The sequence below is a fragment of the Carassius carassius genome, chromosome 14, assembly GCF_963082965.1.
Source record: "Carassius carassius chromosome 14, fCarCar2.1, whole genome shotgun sequence".
NCBI classification, from domain to species: domain Eukaryota; kingdom Metazoa; phylum Chordata; class Actinopteri; order Cypriniformes; family Cyprinidae; genus Carassius; species Carassius carassius.
The window spans coordinates 8,439,670-8,460,199 of record NC_081768.1 but is presented as its reverse complement, the minus strand read 5'-3'; the positions used below and the strand labels follow the sequence as shown (position 1 = coordinate 8,460,199).

General features: G+C 38.6%; 3 protein-coding genes across 10 annotated transcripts in view; all 3 read right to left on the bottom strand.

Annotated features, from left to right (window-relative positions):
- Positions 1–5,465, bottom strand: part of LOC132156854 (phosphofurin acidic cluster sorting protein 2-like) — a 32,097-nt gene extending 26,632 nt beyond the window's left edge. For 4 of the 7 annotated variants that reach the window (XM_059565901.1, XM_059565903.1, XM_059565902.1 and 1 more), the window contains exon 1: positions 5,021–5,464. In XM_059565901.1, the coding sequence (XP_059421884.1) occupies positions 5,021–5,139 (119 nt within the window). In that variant the 5' untranslated portion in view covers positions 5,140–5,464. Of the gene's footprint in view, positions 1–5,020 lie in introns of all 7 variants that reach the window. The other 3 variants (XM_059565898.1, XM_059565900.1, XM_059565899.1) reach the window with 1 other exon arrangement.
- A 1,526-nt stretch (positions 5,466–6,991) lies between these two features.
- On the bottom strand, positions 6,992–11,463 carry LOC132156859 (serine/arginine-rich splicing factor 5-like). 2 transcript variants are annotated; one of them, XM_059565912.1, is made up of 8 exons: positions 11,332–11,462; positions 10,535–10,683; positions 10,376–10,446; positions 9,666–9,782; positions 9,515–9,584; positions 8,313–8,386; positions 8,123–8,230; positions 6,992–7,745 (listed from the first exon to the last, which is right to left on the bottom strand). In XM_059565912.1, the coding sequence occupies exons 2-8, from the start codon at positions 10,658–10,660 to the stop codon at positions 7,523–7,525; spliced, it is 789 nt and encodes a 262-aa protein (XP_059421895.1). In that variant the 5' UTR covers positions 10,661–10,683; positions 11,332–11,462; the 3' UTR covers positions 6,992–7,522. The 2 variants fall into 2 exon arrangements, with proteins under 2 accessions (XP_059421895.1, XP_059421894.1); XM_059565911.1 differs by having other exon boundaries at positions 9,515–9,782; positions 11,332–11,463.
- A 384-nt stretch (positions 11,464–11,847) lies between these two features.
- LOC132156860 (deubiquitinase DESI2-like) lies at positions 11,848–20,017 on the bottom strand. The gene is made up of 5 exons (XM_059565913.1): positions 19,076–20,017; positions 15,697–15,769; positions 14,451–14,544; positions 14,235–14,376; positions 11,848–14,120 (listed from the first exon to the last, which is right to left on the bottom strand). The coding sequence occupies exons 1-5, from the start codon at positions 19,112–19,114 to the stop codon at positions 13,884–13,886; spliced, it is 585 nt and encodes a 194-aa protein (XP_059421896.1). The 5' UTR covers positions 19,115–20,017; the 3' UTR covers positions 11,848–13,883.
- Between the last annotated feature and the right edge of the window lie 513 nt (positions 20,018–20,530).

Genomic DNA, 20,530 nt, shown 5'->3' with positions numbered 1-20,530 from the left:
TCATGAATGCATGATGAAGACTGACACGAAAGAGAAGTAATTATCTTCCTTTGTAACCTTATTTTTCACACACATAAAAAACGCTATTCTAAAAATCCAGTAAAAATTCCTGAGGGAACATAGCAAATTAGTCCTAGGTTAACCTACAAAATGAACATCATGACTGAACAGTGCCATAACGGGAACTGATGGACAGACTCAGACCACGTGCTATAAAAGAGCTGCACCGTCATTCATTGTCCCATTAAAGAGATTCCAAGCATCTGCTATCCCTCGGAATCAAGAACGTACACAAAATACACAACAAAACGCTCCAGGACAAAAGAGCGATTTATCATATAAACAATACGCCTATTTACCCCGCTCCTGTTAGTGTGTAAGAATGGCTGTGGGTGCGTTAAAGACAAAGCCATGACTGTTTTTTCCCTCTGGGTGAGAACGCAGCACACACTCCACCAACACACACAAATATGACTGCATAGCACAGCCTGTTCAATCAGAGAGAGAGACACACAGAGAGATTTCCATTGTTCTAGTAAAAATGATGCCCACTTCAGAAGATACAAAAGACCATAAGGGGGTCGTGCACAGTCAGCAGCACAGTGTCTCTATAAAGAATAAGTTTGTATTTAAGCTCCTGCTGGTGAATGTAATTTTACTCTCAAGATATACAGAATATCAGTTATCAACCTTTTTTTTTTTTTTTTATTAGTTCAAACTGGATAGTGTTTATTTTCCCTATTCTTACTATAAGAATACATTTAGATCATGTAACACTCACTTAAAGTTAATACATAAAAACATTAATCATTTAAAACTATGAAATGTAATTTATAGCAAATCTCAAAAAGAATCACCATTTAATTATAATTTTGTGAAGCCTAAATTCACTAAATTACTTATTTTAGTTTGTAATGGTTTATTTTGTATTTATTTAGACAAAATAGTATAGAATTGTAAAATCTGCTATTGATGTCATCTATAAGTGTTCTGGTGTTTAGGACTAATAATATCTTTGCTACTCCCTCAGCATTACCTTAACATGACTGAACAGGCCACGCTCGACACTGATTAGGTGTTGTTGATGTGTAAATGTGGGTGACCATGTGTTAATAAGTTTAGGTTTCTGATGTGAGAAACAAGCCATTTATGGCAGCACAGTTTTAGTAGATGGTCTTTTGAATCTTTCTGGAGGACGTTTTGAATAAAACTGCAGGTTTTCAAAGTATAGTGACCTCAAAAGAACGAAAACATTTTCATTTACTAAGATATGAGAATAACCTCCATCCTATACTTTTATAGCATTCTGAAATAGCGCTTATTTTTACATTTAAAACAGCTGTGCCTTTAGCAATTTTACTTCATCTTCATCTAATATTCACATATCAGTTAGTATTTCAGATTTTTAATAGTTTTATTTTAGCAAGACTAAGACTGCTTTCTACAAACCACAACAAAACTTCATATTTCACACACATTTACAGATCAACACACTTCACATTCACATGCTGGGAGTGAAAAGTGAATGACTAACACGACAGAAGTGGATCAGCTTTTCTGCTGTAGCCATTTTATTTGTAGCTGACATTTCTGTGTCTTGTAGCGTTCAGTTACCTTCTGTTTTCTTACACTCCGATGGTCTCTGACTGACTTCAGCGGGACTGAACCAGTCCGAATGTGTCAGCTCTGACATCTTAATTGAACGTGAGGATTATGGAGGCTACAGTGAGCTAATATTAAGCCCTTTTAAATCTATTAAAATCCGCCATAACACACAACAGTCACACAGGCTTCAGTCTAAATGTGTTGTGACCTATTTTGCAGTGTGTAATCTGAATGAGGACGATTCTTGTCATTCAATGCAAATTCATTCATCCTCTTCTCTGACACAATCAAACATCAAGAGAGATCAACAGCTTGAAATTGCATTCAAAATAGCTGCTTCCAGATACGTTTCAGCCCACACAAACACTTCAAGCTGACAACTGACCCACAATATACAGTGGACACAAATTTAGATGCGCTTGTAGGATGCAAAGTATCTCTTTTCAAAACACTCGACATACATATACGCTCAATTAAAGAACAAAAACACATAACACTCAAGTAAACAAGAGATGAAGAGATGAAGCATGACAAAAACACAAAAGCTGAAAACATTGAGAGACAGATGCATCTTTCACAAAACAAATAAAATACACAAAAATACATTTTTGTTTGTTAATTTTCACAAAATTACAATAACAACACTGCAATGAAAACTGGCAAAAAATATGTCTGAGTGCTGCTAAGTTAATGTATTCTATTCACAGTTCCCTAGGAGCCAAAAATAAGAATACCAGTCCTAAAATAGGGACACGCCCTCCAATTCAGGCCCAGCCAATCAGATATTACTTCAAAAAAAAAAGGCCACACCCATTGCAGTGGAAGTCTTAGGCTTAGAGGAAAATCCTACAGGAAAGCTCAGAAGAGCAACTGCTGGAGCTCATTAATTAGCTCATTAAAAACTAAAGTTAATGTCATTTTTATGACAGAGATGTATGAGTGTGTCTCACTGTGATAAGACAATTAGTTTCTCTCAGATTCTGCTCTCAGCTTCAGTTATGTGCACAGAACAGACCTTTAAATTAACACATAATTAACTGTAGGAATTCTATGGTCAAACGTGGTGCTCCTCGCAGACATACATCAGGCAGACAAAGGGCCTGAGGGAAAATGTGTCTGTGGTACAGTTGTGAATCTTTTATTATGATCAAGAATTCATAAGGCACATCTCTCTCTTTACTCCCCATCCTTCTCACCATTTGCTCCAGTTCAGGATGTTTTAAAGGAACCGTCACCAGAAAATGAAAATTTTCATTGTACACCCTCATGTTGTTCAAAAGCTGAATAACTGTGCCACCTGTATTATTATGGTGCTACATTTTAATCTATAAAGCAGATTTTGGTCAATCAAAATACATTATATATCTAAATAAACTATACAGTTATTAGAAAATACACAGGGCTCTCATAATACCGGAAACATTGTCACAGTATTTATAACAGTGCAACCATATTTAATGGGCAGGGACGTGCGGTCAGGGTAGGCAGGGTAGGCAGTGCCTCACCAAAGGAAATGTTGACATTACATTTATTAATTCCAAGAGCTTTATTAATTCACCACATTATAAATTGCATTAATTTTATTCCAAATATTATTTTTTGTAACAAAAATTTTCAGGAATACACATGATATACTCATTTTGCCATTGTTTGCTCCTAAAAACCGTTGTTTCATGCAGGAAATTCAAAAGCCATGGCCATTGAGGCAGAGGTGAGCGGTGCCTCTTTGGTCCATAGAACGTAGTTTATGTAGATTTGCGCATGCGCAGTCAGTTCTCATGCTGTCTTGAATTATCAACATTGAGGCAGAGACCGAGCTTGCTTCATGTCACGTGATCTACTCGCTCTCACTCAATCCTCGCGCTTCCCGACTTGCGTGTCGGTGTGTGCGCCTAGCAGTTTGTAGGAGCGAATAAGCTGTTTTTGTACTTTAAAGCTGTACTGCTGACGCAATGTTTTCTGACTGTAGCCTGGTGCGCCGTCACCAGACCAAAAGTGTGTGTGTGTGTGCGCCGTGGCTGTCTGTGCGCGTTTGCGCATTTTGATGGAGTGACTAGGCTGCCGCGCCGCCTCCTTCTCTGTGTCCCGCACAAAACATTTGTTTGTTGTATAAGTCATAAGATAGATGTGTCCATTAATTTGATTATTATATTTGATTGTGCATTAGCCTCACATGACTGACTTTGCTGAATGCAGGCAGCGATCTGATGATGCCTAAAATGAACTTGGGTTGCTAAATTAACTGAATTAATATATGAACATATATTCCACACATTGATAGGTCACAGCCTACCCATGACAAGATTTCACCGCACGTTACTGTTAATGGGATATTTTTACAGTGTAGGACTGCCAATCTCCAAAATGACAAAAATAAAAGCAATCCACAGAATTTACACTTTATATTCCCAATCTATAAGCGTTAATGAGAGGTCATTTTTCTACCCCAAAATAAATAAAGTATGCCTTTCATTAAGACTGGATCATTTAATCAGTGAGCTGAACTCGAGAACTTGATCAATCCAAATGGTGAACAAACCATTCACACTGGTTTTATGAACTTGGTCAGCTGATTCATTGAAAGGTCAAGACTAAAAAACAAAAAATGATTTGTTCAGAGAAAAAAGACTTTCACTTTGAACTGCTCCTCACACAAAGCTATCGCGCAGCTTCAGAAGGCCCTCTTTTTGATAGCTTTTGAACATTGAAATCTCCAGGCACCATTCACCAGCCCGTTTTATAAGCAGCTTCTCTGTTTTGATCTAATGTGTGGCTTAGAAAGAAAGAAAGTAAAGTAAAATATTCTGATGACTCATGAGAGCACATGAGGCAGCAATCTCTGAAACACTGGGTCAGAACGTTATGTTCCGGTGGCAGTGCATCTAGTAGATCCACTGGGTTATTTTGCACGACACCGGCCCGTGTTGACGACAGCTCGACCCCTCCGGCAAAGCCGATTTATAACAAACCGCGCGTGCCACCTCACGGCGCCAGAACGGAACCCTGACGTCACAAAGGCCAAAGAGTTTGTTTGTGTGCGCAGTCAGAACAGAACTGTCAGATCGCGCCAAGCAGAACGAAAATTATTAATAATAATAATAATAAACTCTAAAACACTAACTAGTGATGAAAGGGCAATCGGGTCACATTTTAACACTTAATGGTGAATGACAGAAAAGAGTTACTAAATCAGCAGAACATCACTGGATCTGTGCCCCCGTGAACCGATGCTGCTGACACCGGTCCAATCAGATGCGCTGGATCAGTGAACCACAAAGATAGTCTTAACTAGTTCACACACCCCTTCTCTGTCTCACAGTCACACAGACACACACCACTCCCTGTCGCCGTGCACCTGCCCGCCCGCCCGCTCACAAACAGCCCACCCGGGTGTCCGATCTCGCGCGACTCTCACCTGGGGATGCAGTTAGGAGAGGAGCCGTCTATCTCCCAGGTTGCGAACAGGTTCATAGGCACCGGTCTGTTTAGCGCCCCGCTCCCGGGGAAGCTTAACCGGCCACTTCTCTCCGCCATGCTCGCTGCTGGTGTCCCGTTCACCTCCACCGACACAGAGAGCAAACTTCTCCCTCAGGAACGCGCTGGATCTAAATCCTTCCCGCTTTTAATCCGCTGCACTACGGAGCCGGGTTACCGTTCACGGGTGGCGCAGCGATTCTCGTGCGGTGTCTGCGCGTGGCTTCATGCCGCTGTGGTTCGGAGTTTCAACACCTTGCACCGAGCGCTCACGACAAGAAACTGCAGCAGCAGTCGCTCGCCGCAGGAAGTCACGTGACCCCGGGTTGTACCAGCGACCGGCGCATCTGCGCTCTCGAACCCTCGGGATGTCCTGACGGGACAACTGTAGTGAAAGTACCTAGTGCTGTTTATAAATGAACATTTACATCATGCTGGGAATGTACAGTATCACATTACTGTGCAATCATTAATATTATGGTGCTCGCGAGTCCTGGACATTAGCACATTAGCTTACTGGAAGTATGGGACCTGCTTATTTCCACCAGTTTTGCAAAAAACCAAACAAGCATGTAGCATTTATTGAATCTATTTTATGATAAAGTTGGTCTAGATACAATATAAATAAAACAACAATAATGGATGTTAATATAAGGCAATTATCTTTTAAATATTATCTCAAACAGATATATATTTTTTATAATGTACTGCCATTATATTATATTAGATTGCCATTCAATAGCACAGTAGTATTCTATAATGATAATATAATAACATATTATAAATATACTTATATATTCAGTTTCTGGGACTGCCTTTGGGCAACAGTTTTAAGGAGAAAATACTCAGCAATGGTGTTGATTAATGGATTGACACAGGGTTTGTCTAAAAGCAAATTAAAAACAGCACAAATAAACAACATAATAAACTTGATTTTCACTACAGGGTGACTTTAAATTAAATTTAATGTAATTAGAAAAATGTTTACTTTTTCTGATTTTATTTCTAAAATGATTGATAATTGTGAAATATCTTTTTGCAAACTTTTTTTTCTAAATTCTGAGCTAACCTGAAGTATGATACGCTTTTTATTTTTCTGTCTATAAAACGCTGCAGCTATTGTCAGTGACAAGTGTTTATTGAAAGAGCAAAAGGACATGTTTCAGTTGTATTTATAGTAAGTAACTATTCTCCAACTTGTCTACGTCATTTGTGTGTGTTTTTCTCAAACAACTAACGTATTCTCACCAGTACAGCAGATCCTCTGATCTCACAGCACTTCTGTTTGTTTGCATTTGAGTGTTTTCTGTTTGTCCTTGAGGACGAGAGCGTCGCAGTGCACAGAGGACAGTAGCTTTATGAGCGAAAAGAATAAAGGACCGGCAGAGGCATGGCGGGAGGGTGTTTTGTCCTTGGACACTACAGATATTACAATATCGCGTCCCATTCATACTTCTCAGTATGTAGTTGCTAGGTTCCTCATAGCAACACAGATCAATTAGTAAAACACAAGCTTCAAATGTGCTTCTTATTCCGTAGACTGAATCAATAACTCCGGGTTTATGCTGAGGCCCTAGATGATAGAACTGTATCGATTCTCAGACATGCAGCCGCTCAGAGATTTTTATAATCAGTCCATTAAACTTTAAAATAGATAGTTGTTTGATACAAAAACACTTAAGGTGATCTAAAAATTCAGAAAACAATTTTAAATCGAATTTCACTTTTGTTCACCCAGACAAAAGTCGACACTTTTCACCTACATTTCTAAAATGTGAGTATAGTGTTAAGCTCAAACTGTACATGTCTGGTCTTAAAGACTCCTTTACAGACTATGAAGCAGCAGCACCTAGTGGACGAGCACAGAGACTGGGTTAAAAAGAATTAAGTGACTAATACACGAGGACAAAAATGTTTTTTTTAGCAAATCAGAGGTTGCAGTTAAAAGGTAGATATTAAGCTTTGGCGTTTCTAACCAATGCAGAGGCACACTTCTCAAACTGAGCACACAAACATCTTTGTCTGCCAAATACCAATATACTTTATTACAGAGTGTATATACAGGCGTAACCTTCTGTTGAATCACCATAAAGACTCAAAAACAAAATTTACATGCGAGTTTGAAAAACAAAACCCACATACATTTCTCTACAGAAGTACTCCAGGATTGATATTGATCAAATAAAATTAAAAAAAATCAAAACAAGACATTGTGAAAAATCTAGTCTTAACACATTCCATCACTTAACCCCCCCCCCCACCCACCCCAGTTCCTCTGCATAAGAAATAAATCAAAACATCTTCATACACGTATTCATACACGAACACACTCATCCATTCAACTCACAGTAAGTAATTTACACTAAAGTAGCACAATGACATATGCCACATTAAGTGAAGGAAAAACAAAAATTCTCACTCATCCAGACATACATAATTAGTTTCAATGCTGACTCTCTGCAGAAGCAGATCGGGAGCGGCTCTGTTTCCGTGGAGGAGTAGGAGAGCGGGAAGGAGACCGGTTGCTGGTACTCTTCTTCTCTGGGGTGCGACTGACTGAGCGACTGCGAGAGCGTTTGCTTCCACGCTCAGGGGTGCGACTCCGACTGGGTGATCGGGAACGGGAGCGGGAGCTGCTCCTGCTGCGGGAACGACTCCTACTACGACTGAGGAGAGAAGAAAAACAGGTTAAGATTATGTCAGGGTCTCTGCAGGTTTTATGAAGGTAAACAATTTAAGTATTAAAAGGGAACAATTTTTTAAACGTAACTGACGAAGAAATGCACAATAATTGTATTAAGCAACACTAACTTTGAAACCAGTTTTTTGAATTGTACAAAAAGGTTCAAGACAGGTTTAGATATTTATAATGAAAAAAATTCAGGATGATATTCATGTTCTGCAATGTATGCAACATTTAAAGCCATGACTCCATGAAGATTAATTTCTGCTTTGACTTTAGGCTTTTTTAAGCTTTTAAACTGTGATAGGATGAGCTCATTTTAAGACCTAAAGAAACCCTGTGAGATTGTCTGGTACGTACTCTCTCTGGCGATCCTCGTATAGCTTGAGTTTGCGTCCATTCAGATCGGTTCCATCCAGCTTCTCAATGGCATTCTTCATATCACTGTGTGAAGCAAACTCCACCACCCTGTAAAACAAATCAGGACAACTCATTTACAACCATGTAACCGGCAGAGCACAGTCTTATGCATACACAAACAAGATCTTACCCTTCATTCTTTTTGGTCCTGTGTGCATCCACAAAGGTCACTTCTCCCACCTTCCTCATCAAGTCCTTCAGATCCTGCAGAAAGCATAGAAAGCACTTAATGACATGCTTTCAGAGAAACCCAAAAGCACTGAGTCACACTTTGGCACCCACACATTAAACACACACTGCATTTTGCAGCATTTGCTATAAAAGTGTGCACTGGTGCACCTTGTTGAAAGCTCCCTCAACAGACGTCTTCTTACCGGATGTTTGTCCCAGTTATAAAACTATCGGAGCGTTTTCGGCAACACAAATCTCATTTAGATTGTGTAAAACAGCAGGAAGCAAAGCCCTCAGATGGAGACACGCCTTACTATAGCTAGTTCCTGAGAACAGGTTCTCGTTTTGTTAATTAGATTTTGTGCAAGTCTCAAAACTTCCTACCGGCAATCTTTCTCCTTTTACATCTAACTCCAGATTTAAAATGACAGAACCCTCTTTACCGTGTGACTATCCAGTGTGATGAGCTACTTACCGTTCCAAACCACAGAAGTCATTAGCAAAGAGCCACTTGTCCAAATAGCAAACGGAAGAAATGAAGCGTTAAAACGACCTCGGACTCGACCCATCCGGCCTCCGTAAGAACGGACCCCACCAGAGAGAGAGGATGGGGGAGGGGCCAAAACCCTGCACCCCTCCCCGCTTCAGCACCAACAGAATAAGACCCAAACAGCAGATCGGGGGATGGAGCAGATCTGACATCACAGACCCTCCAGAGAGCGGCTACCCAGCTCTTCTAAGGCTATCCTGTGCTACGGCTCTGTCTGGTGCTACGGACCCAGCCAAGACTTAGACCGGCAGACACTGCGTGTCGGGTGAGGCACCACAGGGACACTATTCAGAACACAACCAGGGGAGGGCGCTATGCACCTCGGAGGCTGTGCATGCAACTCCAATTAAAGAATACCAGAGCACTGCTGTTAAAGAAAAGGTTTGAAAAACATGGGTCTGGGTTAGAGAACCTTTCAACATTAATATCATCATTTATACTTATAAAGTGTGGCTGTGGTGAGGAGGAAAAAAAAACTGTCAGTTTAACAGTAATGAAGATATATAATTCTTTGTGTGCTTGTACAGTTGAAAAGTATTAGTGCAGGGATGATGAATCGCTACAACAGAAGGCTGCTAGGCCACTCTGCTGCTACAGTTTGGAAAGCTCACCTGCCAACTGATGCGAGAGGAGAGATTATCCACAATGATTCTGTGCTCCGTGCGCACGGGTGGTCCATACCTGAAAGGAGGGCAGAGGTCAACCCATTTGAATTTGAATTTTAACAAACGGCATATGATTGCTCTCACAATTCTTGCGTACCTGGAACCCCCACTTTGTGATTTGCGATACCCTCCAAAGCGTGGAGAGAAACGTCCCCCTCCCATTCCTGGACCGCCACCTCTCCCTCGGCGAGAGCGGGCATGTTCAATAGTCACCCTGGGGTTAAGAGAAAAACCATTTATGAAATTCAAGTAGTGTACCGTCATGTACATGCGAGTATAAAAGACTGAAAAAGAAAATGTTAGCCAGGAACTTTCTATGCATTGGTTGTTGATTGTATTTTGAGATGCGAGTGTTGCCCTCAAAAAGTGGAGGCGAATGAATAAGAGCTTTTTGGGGACAAGATTTAAGAGTCTTTAAATAATACTCATTCAAAATAAGATCGAAACAGCAGTGACACCAAATCCTAGGAGTCTAATTCAGCATATTTTCCTTTAAGGTTTTACAATTGGGTAAACATACCTTGAAAAACAAAAAACTACAACACTGCAGTTTTAGTATGAGTGCGTGTAGTTTTATGTCAGAGTAAAATTTCTACTCAATTTATATTAACCACAAACATTGTTACACTTTTTGAAAAACCGGATAGAACCTACTGAAAAATCTTTAGGGAATATATGGCAGTACTCCACAAGATCTAAGATGCATTTATAAAACAGAGTACATTTTCATTTCATGCCGACTTGATGAAACAAGCCTAATCATCCACATTAGGCAGATGGTGCAAGCAGCTCTGGATTCAGTCTCACCTCTCACTGCACAGCTCTTTTCCATTCAGCTCATACACTGCGTCATCTGCGTCCCTGTGGTCGTCAAACTCCTGTGAAAATCAGACAGCAGGGGGCAGTGACACAGATTTCATCATCACCTCACACATAAAAGACCGTCAGGGAAGAGTCAACACTCACCACAAAGCCAAATCCGTTTTTCAGGTTAATCTCCCGAATGTGTCCGTAGCCTTTAAAGAACTTCTCCACGTCTCTTTCACGAGCATGAGGGCTCAGACGGCCGATGAATACACGACATCCACTCATGGTGATATAAGATTCAGGGAAATCTAGGTAAAGAGTCAAAATATGGTTAATGTTATACAGTTTAACATCTGGCAAACATGCACTTTGAACTAAGAAAAAAAAAAGCATCTGTGCGCCTGCTGGTCACACACGGTATAAAACTGGGTAATCATTTATCCAGGCCAGTCAGTACATGCAAATTGAACATCCGACATTCACTTTTTTTTTTTTTAATTTACAACAAATATGGTTTTCGGCAGATTGGATCCTTCCGCTAATGTAAAGCAAAAAATATATATTTTCTTAAATACGCTTTAAACAAAAACATCGAACGTTACGTTACCGCCTGTACACTGAATTGATAAAGTTACTATATAACGTCCACTTTTACGATGCAAAAACACTAGTGTTGCTATAAATCACGAATATCTTTAAATCAGTAAACAAATAAACTTAAACCAGTTTTGACAAAATATACCACGACTAAACGGATCAAGCGTGCTGCCGAGGCCTAACCTTAGTCAGCACGCGCAGATAACTTAGATATGCTATACTCGACGTCAAATCATGATAACAGACAAAATATCGTTAAAATTGACTCTTTTCTCATTAATAAAGCACAAATACAACACTAAACTGACAATATATCTAAAACAAAATTTATTTTTACGAAATCAGCTCCATCTTCTTACCTCTGCTTGCAAGACAAAATGGCGTTGGCCTCGAGACTGGGGAACGCGGCCGCGCGCAGAAGTATTTATATGCGTGTTCACGCGCAGGGGGGAGGGTAATGGCAGGCGAGGCTCGTTCACGCGTATCTAAATCTATTGAAAAGGATTTTTTTTTTTTTTTTACGATTTATTATATAAGTATTCAAGATACATTATTTTATCGACTAAAGTGTTGGAATACATTTATTGCTAGACTTAACACTACTTATAATTCGAGCTCGGAACTTTTTTTTTTACACTCAGTTGGAACTGGATTGATCCGGTTTGCAAAAAGACGTCACATAAATGGCCGACTCCCTGATCAGTGCCCTGACTACTGAACAAGGGAGCTGAGCTGATTGAGACGCACTTTATCTTTAAATAAATAAATTATATCTTTTCTGATGAGCTTATCAGGAGTTACATGAGAATACTCTTGGTATTAAGTGTGTATAAGTTTAATCAGTGTTTAAAAGCAATGCTATTCTGGGAAAATAATAAACTTTAAATTCTTTATTCTCTATTCATCTGTAAATATCTGAAATTGTCCATCACACCGAAACAAGACGTACTAATCAAGGCTAGAAATGGCATCAGTGGGTGATGCCTACAAAACGGGTCTTTGCTGAACTAGTAAACGATGTGGTCTCAGACTAAATAAAACAAAAACAGCATCATAAGAATTAGGCTCTACAGGTTGATAATATATTTGACAAAATAACAGTAATCATATCCCAAATATAAAATTGTATAAATATGTCACCAAATACATATTTCCTATAGATTTGACTCCTGAAACCCCCGTTTTGCCATCTAGAATACCATCCCGTCCTGAGTGACAGAGAAAAGATGAGCTTCAGAGGATTCAGACAGGCAAAATGGTATACTTAGAGATGTATTATTTACTCTATCATGGACCATAGTCTGGGAATACACCATATTTAATATTTTTACAAATGAACACACTGAATTATTTTTACCTTTCTGTTGATCCAAACGACAAAATACTAAAAATATGCGTTTCTAATAAAATGTGTGTGTAAAACATGAAAATTGCCAATCTGCTAATCTGTACATCTCTCCCAGTTTTATTTTCATTTGTGAAAAATTTGATATGGTGTCTACCTTTACTAAGGACTATTGCCCGAAGACTAAAAATACCTTACAAACTTTAGGTGTAGCTGGAATACATTTCACTATTTTAAAATCTGAAAAGATTTTAAAACACCAGGCATTATACGCTTGCCAACTTTCTAAATGGTTACAGAGAAAAACTGGGCACCCTAAAGTGAGTATACAAGTCATTGCCACAAGTCATGCCGAATGCAAATCAAACATATTTGATCCTATGACTGGATGCAATCAAAAAGCAAAAAAAAAATAATAATCAGGTTTTTGTCCATCATACACTATTTTTTGTGAAATCTGACTTTTAGCAACTACCCCAGACTGAAAACCAGGAGAAGAATGTGTGCAAAAGTAATCTAGTGAGGTGTGGATGACACATTTAAACAACGTTACTCTTTTCAGTCTGCAGTTTTAAAAGCCAGAAACCACAATTACTAAAGTCAAGAGAAATGACCATTAACACCTTTGCAACACTCCCTTTCCCTTAATCACTCAGACATTGCATTCAATCGCAACACTGTAGTACAGTACTGATACCAGACCTTAAATGCAGACCCCACCTACACGTTCCCACCCACCCCCTCAACATCACCCTCACAAATGGCCCCTTTGTGTCCTCAATGACTGAACAACAAAGGTCTTTTGTTTCGGATGAGTCCAGCATATCAATGGCTTACAGTTATTAGGCTGCAATTTCCAACTGCTGTCAGTGTGTGTGACACATAGTATCACCCTTTTTAATGTAAATATATTGCAAACCTTGCACTAAAATATAAAGTATAAAAAGAGAGCTAAAATTTAATTAATGTAAACCAAAGATGACATTAGTTTGACATCATATAATTGAATTAAAGCAGATTAATATTACTAAAGTCACTGAGGGAAAAAAAAAGGTTAAGAATGTAAGTTCTTCTTCTGATGACATGCTTATTCCATCTCAAAATAGAAAAGAATTTAATACACAGCAAACTCGGCTAAATCTGGAAAACATCCAGATGGGATTAAAGGAAAGAAGTTCAGGATTTATGAGGAAGGGGCCTGTAAGTGTAGTGTTGTCTCACACCAGCAGTGGGCAGTCCATTATGATCCCCCATCATTCATTTTGTCCTATGTACTTATAAGAAAGAGAGATCACTAAATGACAAACGCTGTTTTCATTTCCCTAAAATCTTAGTAAAAATCAAACAATTCTAAAACTTAAAGAGTACCATTGCAAGGTTTTTAAATCCCTGTAAGCTCTACTGAAAAACATGTCTTTGATTTCCTCATTCAGAGAGGCCATGAGGGTTGGTGTTCATCCAGTCCAGTAGGAGGCGCTGTAGCAGCAGGATCAGAGGTTTGAATGTACATACAGTATGTGTGTTCAAATTAGTGTAATACTGTGTGTAAATACTGTATATGTAAGATCACACGCGGGTGTGCCTGCAGCTGTGTGATGTTCCAGCGGCCGCCTCCGTAGCAGACGAGGGCTCATTGTCACTGGAATCATGTGTGTTCTCCTTCCGAAGGCCCATGCTGATATGGCTCTGGAGCGCGGCGGGTGTGAGCCACTCTGTAGGCAGACAGCTCTGCAGAAATGGAACACAGGAGCTGAAATATGCCAATCGATTGACCCAGCGTGGGATCTCTCTACCACACAGCAACTAGAGACAGAGAAAGAGAGAATAAAATAGGGTAGGAATGTAGAATGTCATCAGTCATTGAAGCTGCATACAGCCTAGTCCTATCATAAAAAGGCATATTGGGAGTATAATGACCTCAGACAGCGAAGAAGAAAAATGGTTGCAGTTTTTGTGCATTAGGTGGTAGGCGTTCCCCTTGAACTCCTTTCCCAGCTCCTCCATTATTTTATCAATGTCCTCCTCTGCAAAGTCTGTCGTACCCAGAGCTATAGCCTCTCTGGAGAAGAAACACAACTTGTGAGTTGTTGTTTTTTTTTTTGGCTTAAATGTGTGTATATGTGAAAACCTCACTTGAATTTGAAAGTCTCCCCCAGTTCTGAGGCATTTCCAGGGTTGATCTCAAAAATGCCACTGAAGGGATACGGGTGGCCACCATATGCAAACTCTACAGGGAACAAAATGACAAACATTAAAACGGGGTTTGAAAATCTTTTGATTGTCACTTAGGAATTTCATAAGTATAATGTCTGGTAAATTACATTTGTGAAACTTTTTCACTCAGATATACATCACAACAGGGTAGAAAAGGTTTGTTCAGTATTACTTACAAAAGTTATATTTTAACAGTTGAATCCCTGATTTACAGAGACAGACTCATAGCAATTTCTTTATATGTTCAAATGTTTATAGAGCACTGCAGTAACGTCAATTGGTTTGCAGATCAACCCGGAATGCTAACTTGTTTCCAGGCTTTGGCCTACAAAAATGTGTCATTCCTTCAGCACTCTATTAGTGAAAAGCTAAAGCTCTGTAAAAATCTTAAAATGAATCTTGGCTCAGTCTTCAGAGCTGCCTATGTCTGCTCTGTATCAATGTTGCTGTGCAGTATGAAAATGTGGAAAAGGATAAAAAAAGAAAGAAATAGTTTAAAAAGACACCATGTTCTCTGTCACTTTATGACTCAGATCAGAGGCCCTACTAATTGGCTACAGCATGGTTCTTCCTCTGTTGTTTTCCAACCATCCTCTGCCACTAAGGTGAAGTCGAGCCATTTGCAAAGCTTACACAGGGTACATAATGCCTTTAATTGCTAGTGACAAGGCTCATATTGCAGAAAGATGATACAGAGATTGAGTTAAATGAATAAAAACATGTACAGCAACAAGGATAGTGATGCCATATCATGTATCGCCTTACTTAGTTTACCTTCAGTTGGTTCCCATTGACTTACATAGTATATGGTACAATGGTTATCAATGGGGACCAGCAACTGAAGGTGAACTATCCATATTTAAATGTGGCTATAACTATCCATATTTAAATGTGGCTATAATGACCATTCATATTCAGCTGCTAATTCCCTTCATATTTATTTTTACTCTCGTTTTGTCATAGTATTTTTGTTATATTTATTTGGATCTCTAAATATATAGACAAAACGTCTAACAACTACCATGTCTACTAACTGTAGCTGACAAAGCCTTTTTCAAGTCCTTTATAAATCTGACCAAGAATCCAGTAGCGGTCTAATAGAAAAAAATAAAATAAAAACATAAAAATAATTAAATAACAACAAAAGGTTTATTGGTCACTATACCTCTGCCATAAATCTCTATTCCTGAGTGGAAGACTCCAATACCCAGAGTGGAGGTGTATTCATTTATCCAGTACTAAAAGAGCAAAAGGGAGAAAGAGATTTTCATATGATCATATTTTAATTATAGTAAATGTTATATATATATATATATATATATATAGAGAGAGAGAGAGAGAGAGAGAAAGAGAGAGAGAGAGAGAGAGAGAGAGCATCCTGTTAGCTATAAGGCATTAAAATCAATTAATTATACACAACCCTGAAACACACTATACATTATAAGCCTTAAAGTGGAGGGGGAGGGGTGAATATTCAGAGAAAATGTATCTGTGTGAGGCCAAAAAGTGCACCAGCTGCCTTTCATAAGTAATAGAACACGCAGAAGATGATTTAATGTACACAGAAAAAAATACTATCATATCCCCACCCTTTCTGATTTAAAGGGATAGTTCACCCAAAAATGAAAATGTGATGTTTATCTGCTTACCCCCAGGGCATCCAAGAAGTGACTTTGTTTCTTCAGTAGAACACAAACCAAGATTTTTAGCTCAAACCGTTGCAGTCTATCAGTCTTATAATGCAAGTGGATGGGAATGACGGCTAAAACATACAATAAAACTAAAAAACACAACACTTTCTGTAAAGACACAAAACAAACTGTCTGTGCAAGAAACTGAACAGTATTTATAAAATTCTTTACCTCTGATTCACGCAATATCTGTCTACAATCTCAATTAGGAGTGTCAATGGTCCACTTGAGCGATAGGGGGCGGTAATGCACTTATAAGTCTGTTATTGCATATATGTTTTTTTTTGTTTTTTTTTAGTTCTTCCTATCCAATAAATGGTCCACACTCCAGCCCAGTAGGTGGCGGGAATGCACCTATCGTTTGTTGCATTATTTATTGTTGTTCCAACCACCATAAAACTACAAAAGAAGAAGACGCCTCAGTGCCTGCTGCTGAGAACACACACAAGAGGATGCGCTCAGGAGTGTTCTAACAGTTTGGACATTGTGTGAATCAGAGGTAAAGAATGATATAAATACTGTTCAGTTTCTTGCACAGACCGATCGTTTTGTGTCTTTACACATCAATGTATCATCACCAGACGCAGAGTTTAGTTTGATTTTGTTTATGTTTTGTTTGTTTTATTGTATGTTTTAGCCGTGATTCCCATCCACTTATATATACACTGTAAAAAATAATTCTGTGGCTTAGTAAATATTACAGAAATTTGTAACTTTATTAACTTAATAAAATCTCTGAATATCGTGTACTTGATTGTGAGTTAAACATACCAAAATAATTGAGTAAAAATCCAACAGTTCATTTTATCTAAAAATTTACAGATATATTTAAGTTGTTTTCAATAAAATTATTTAGTATTTGACTAACCATATATTTCTTTATAATATACTTAATATATTTGTGAAATTTCTATCAAAATATTTGAGAATGTTGAATTAAACTTATCTGTTTCAAGAAACAAAAATATTACTTAATTCAAATCAATATTATTAATATATTTAACACACTCTTAAAATTTTTTTAGTAAGTTTACTCAATTAAAACAATGCACCCCTCCCCCACCCTCTGACGTGACGACAACTTGACGGTTGGTTGAGTCAGTGAGCGCTGGCAGTTTGAACTCTCCAGTCTCCAGACAACAGCTCTCTTCTCAGCGTCGCAGATTTGGTGCATTTGGTGCATTTCTGTGAAATTCAGGTTTGTGTATGTTTTATTTTATCTATAAAATCTTTACTGTGCTTTGAATCATATTTAATGCAAAACAACATACAGAGGCGTAATTCGACACCTAAACGAGAGTCGCGCCTGTCTTTTTGCATGATTGAAACGCTTTGCATAAACACATGACTTCATTCCTAATGATAATAAATATAATTATTATCATTTAGATGATAAAATGTCCTCAGAACTGTCACTGTTTATTTATTGGCAGGTTATGTCAGTCACTCGCAGTATCGTTCGGCTGTGAGTGAAACGCAGGACGGCGGTATGAAGTTCAAAGTTCACCCGCAGAGGCGAGCCCGTCTCCGGCACGAGGACAGGCGCTGATCCGGTGGATATTGGGTTGATTTGATTACACTTGAATTAGGCTACCTGAATTTTTAAATATTTAATTTTTACTTATAAAATGTTTGTTAAATGAGTTTAAATGTAGGCAATATTGTATACAGTGTAAAATGTGCTGTATTGCTGTACTCATTGACAATAAAGGCCAATGTCATGTATACTGGTGGTTGTGTGGAGTACTATTTTACAAAGGTTTAGAGAAAATAAAAAGTTAATATTACTCATTAATAAAAACAGTTAATATTACTCATAAATATTGTTTTTAAATGTTTAAATGTTCAATTATTTCTACTCAATGTTTTTTGTTAATGTACCAGATGCAGTTACTCAGATTTACTTAATTTTTTTACTTGCATTTACTCAATTCATACAGTATATTTCATTGATTTCACAGCTTTAAAATTTACTCAATTTTTTTGAGTGTAAAAATGTTTCACCAATAAAATTGAGTAAATAATAGTTAAACTTTTTACAGTGTACAATATAAGACTGACAGACTGCAACGGTTTGAGCTAAAAATCTTGGTTTGTGTTCTACTGAAGAAACAAAGTCACCTACTTCTTGGATGCCCTGGGGGTAAGCAGATAAAAATCATATTTTCATTTTTGGGTGAACTATCCCTTTATATCAGAAAGGGTGGGGATATGATAGTATTTTTTTCTGTGTACATTAAATCGTGTTTTGTTTGTTCTATTATTTTTGAAAGGCAGCTGGTGCACTTTTTGGCCTCACACAGATACATTTTCCACAGTGTCCACTTATATGTACTCATTGAGTCATTTTCTTTATGTTTTATGACATAATATTGCATACAAGTTACAGACATTATTGTAATACATTGTGAAAAACAGTATGTAATAAAAAGCTTAAAACCCTCAAAAACAAAAACCCTGACCTCTATTTATGTATAGCATATATATGTTTATTTATATATTACAAATCTGTGACAAGTGTTGTGTACTTGTAAAGTGTTGTGATGTGATGGAGTGACAGGGCCTCCTCCAGCACGGGAGGAGAAACACACGCGCTCTCATGCTGTCAATGCTTAGTATCACACATGGGCAAAGTAGGTTTATAGTCGTGCTTTCAAAATTAAACCTGTCAGCCGCCCAGACTCCATCACTACACTGTGACTACTCCGATATTAAAGTCTTCATCAATGCATTGATAGTTCATCTTAACATTTGTTGTTGCATGCAAAAAAATAATAAAAATACAGCCAGAAGGCGAGATGTTGACGGTAACCAGTGTAAAGGTTGAAAGACTAAAATGATCAAAGAACTTACCATGTCATACACATTAAGTATAACGGGTTCATTTGCCATCCTGAGAGAGAAGCACGCGCGATCCCTTAAAATAACGGGCGTTTATTGCTCTTGAGACAGCTGCCCTCTTCGCGCACCCGGGTGTCGGATCCAGAGAAGATTAAAACACACAGCAAAGTCACTACGCCGACATCCAAAAGACCAAAACACAATATAAATGATCCGCTCTTATCATTTTATCCATCAAAGTGTCATTATGTGAGATGTTTAGGGGGGCTCGCGGGCCTAGTCGCGTTACTAAAGGATAAACAGCGGCTGCAGAGGTAGACACGGTCGAGGAAAGGCAACAGGGCATCAGTTTCCATCAATGGTGAATCTAGCGGGAGGAAAACAGGCACTCCGGTAAGCGCGATGGGGAGAGAGCACAGGCACCGAGTAAGACGGATCTCACAGATTTTCAAGTGTAGACACTAACCAAAAATTCCTAAAAGGGCGCAGATGATCGGCGATGCACAACGACTGGCTGTCAGTCACATCCGGAGTTTGAAATCGCGTTAAGACGACAGATATTCCATAGAGAACGCTCTCGCGCGTATTTCGGTTGAACGGGTTTTGCCGCTTGTCTGAGCGCAGGGGTCGCAGCTGTGATGCTGAAAGGAGCTTGCTGCAGTCCCGACCGCAACAGCCATCAGCGCCGCAATCCCGGGGTTTGTCCTCATGGAGGCCGCGCTGAGCAGCACGGACGCAGGGGGAAAACTCTTAAGCACGGTTCACGGTATTGATTATGACATCACTCTGGCAGGGTCGCGAGCGTGAGGATTCTAGTAGTCTAAACTAAATTATGACTAGTACAGCAAGGGGTATTTCATATTAAAACGGCTTGCCATACTATTAGAACCAGCACAGCGTGCGATTATTACATCATCATCATCATCATCATCATCACCAGCATCCCCCTCCATCCCCACCGAGCGTTATATCTGGGCGGGGGCAATGCGTTATCCCGATCTACAAACGTGATTCTGCTCTATGCCAAGAGCTAAACTTTGTGTTTACTTCGTGAACATAATTATTTTTAATAGGTCTAATATTATTTTGGGATACACATCTTCTTCCATTATGTTTACTGTGCATCCGAAGAATATGCTTGCAATAACTGACAAACATAAACTGCAGCAACTGTTAAAATGTTTATTATTTTAATGGAAAAAGAATAGTAAAACGCTACAGGAAAAACTACTTTATACCATAACAGGTAATGCATTAATAAACATTAAAATTACATTATATTTTAAAGGAAAATACATGTGATTTTACAGTAAATCATAGTTTTTAGAAGTAAAAAGTCTGCACAAACTCATGATTTTCTAACATATATAATATATAAATACATAACATGTATATTAAGGCAAAACATAGGCTAAGTTACAAAAAAAACTGTTGAAAATTTTACAGACTATTTTTACTCAGAAAATG

Coding starts and splice junctions, on each gene's coding strand:
- LOC132156859 (XM_059565911.1), bottom strand. CDS start 10,660: ATGAGTGGATGTCGTGTATTCATCGGCCGTCTGAGCCCTCATGCTCGT. Junction 8,387..9,514: donor CCTCTCGCATCAGTTGGCAG/GTGAGCTTTCCA, acceptor TGCTTTCTGCAG/GATCTGAAGGACTTGATGAG. Junction 8,231..8,312: donor AGGACCAAAAAGAATGAAGG/GTAAGATCTTGT, acceptor TTTGTTTTACAG/GGTGGTGGAGTTTGCTTCAC.
- LOC132156860 (XM_059565913.1), bottom strand. CDS start 19,114: ATGGCAAATGAACCCGTTATACTTAATGTGTATGACATG. Junction 15,770..19,075: donor TACTTAATGTGTATGACATG/GTAAGTTCTTTG, acceptor TTGCTCTTTTAG/TACTGGATAAATGAATACAC. Junction 14,545..15,696: donor AATAGAGATTTATGGCAGAG/GTATAGTGACCA, acceptor TGTTCCCTGTAG/AGTTTGCATATGGTGGCCAC.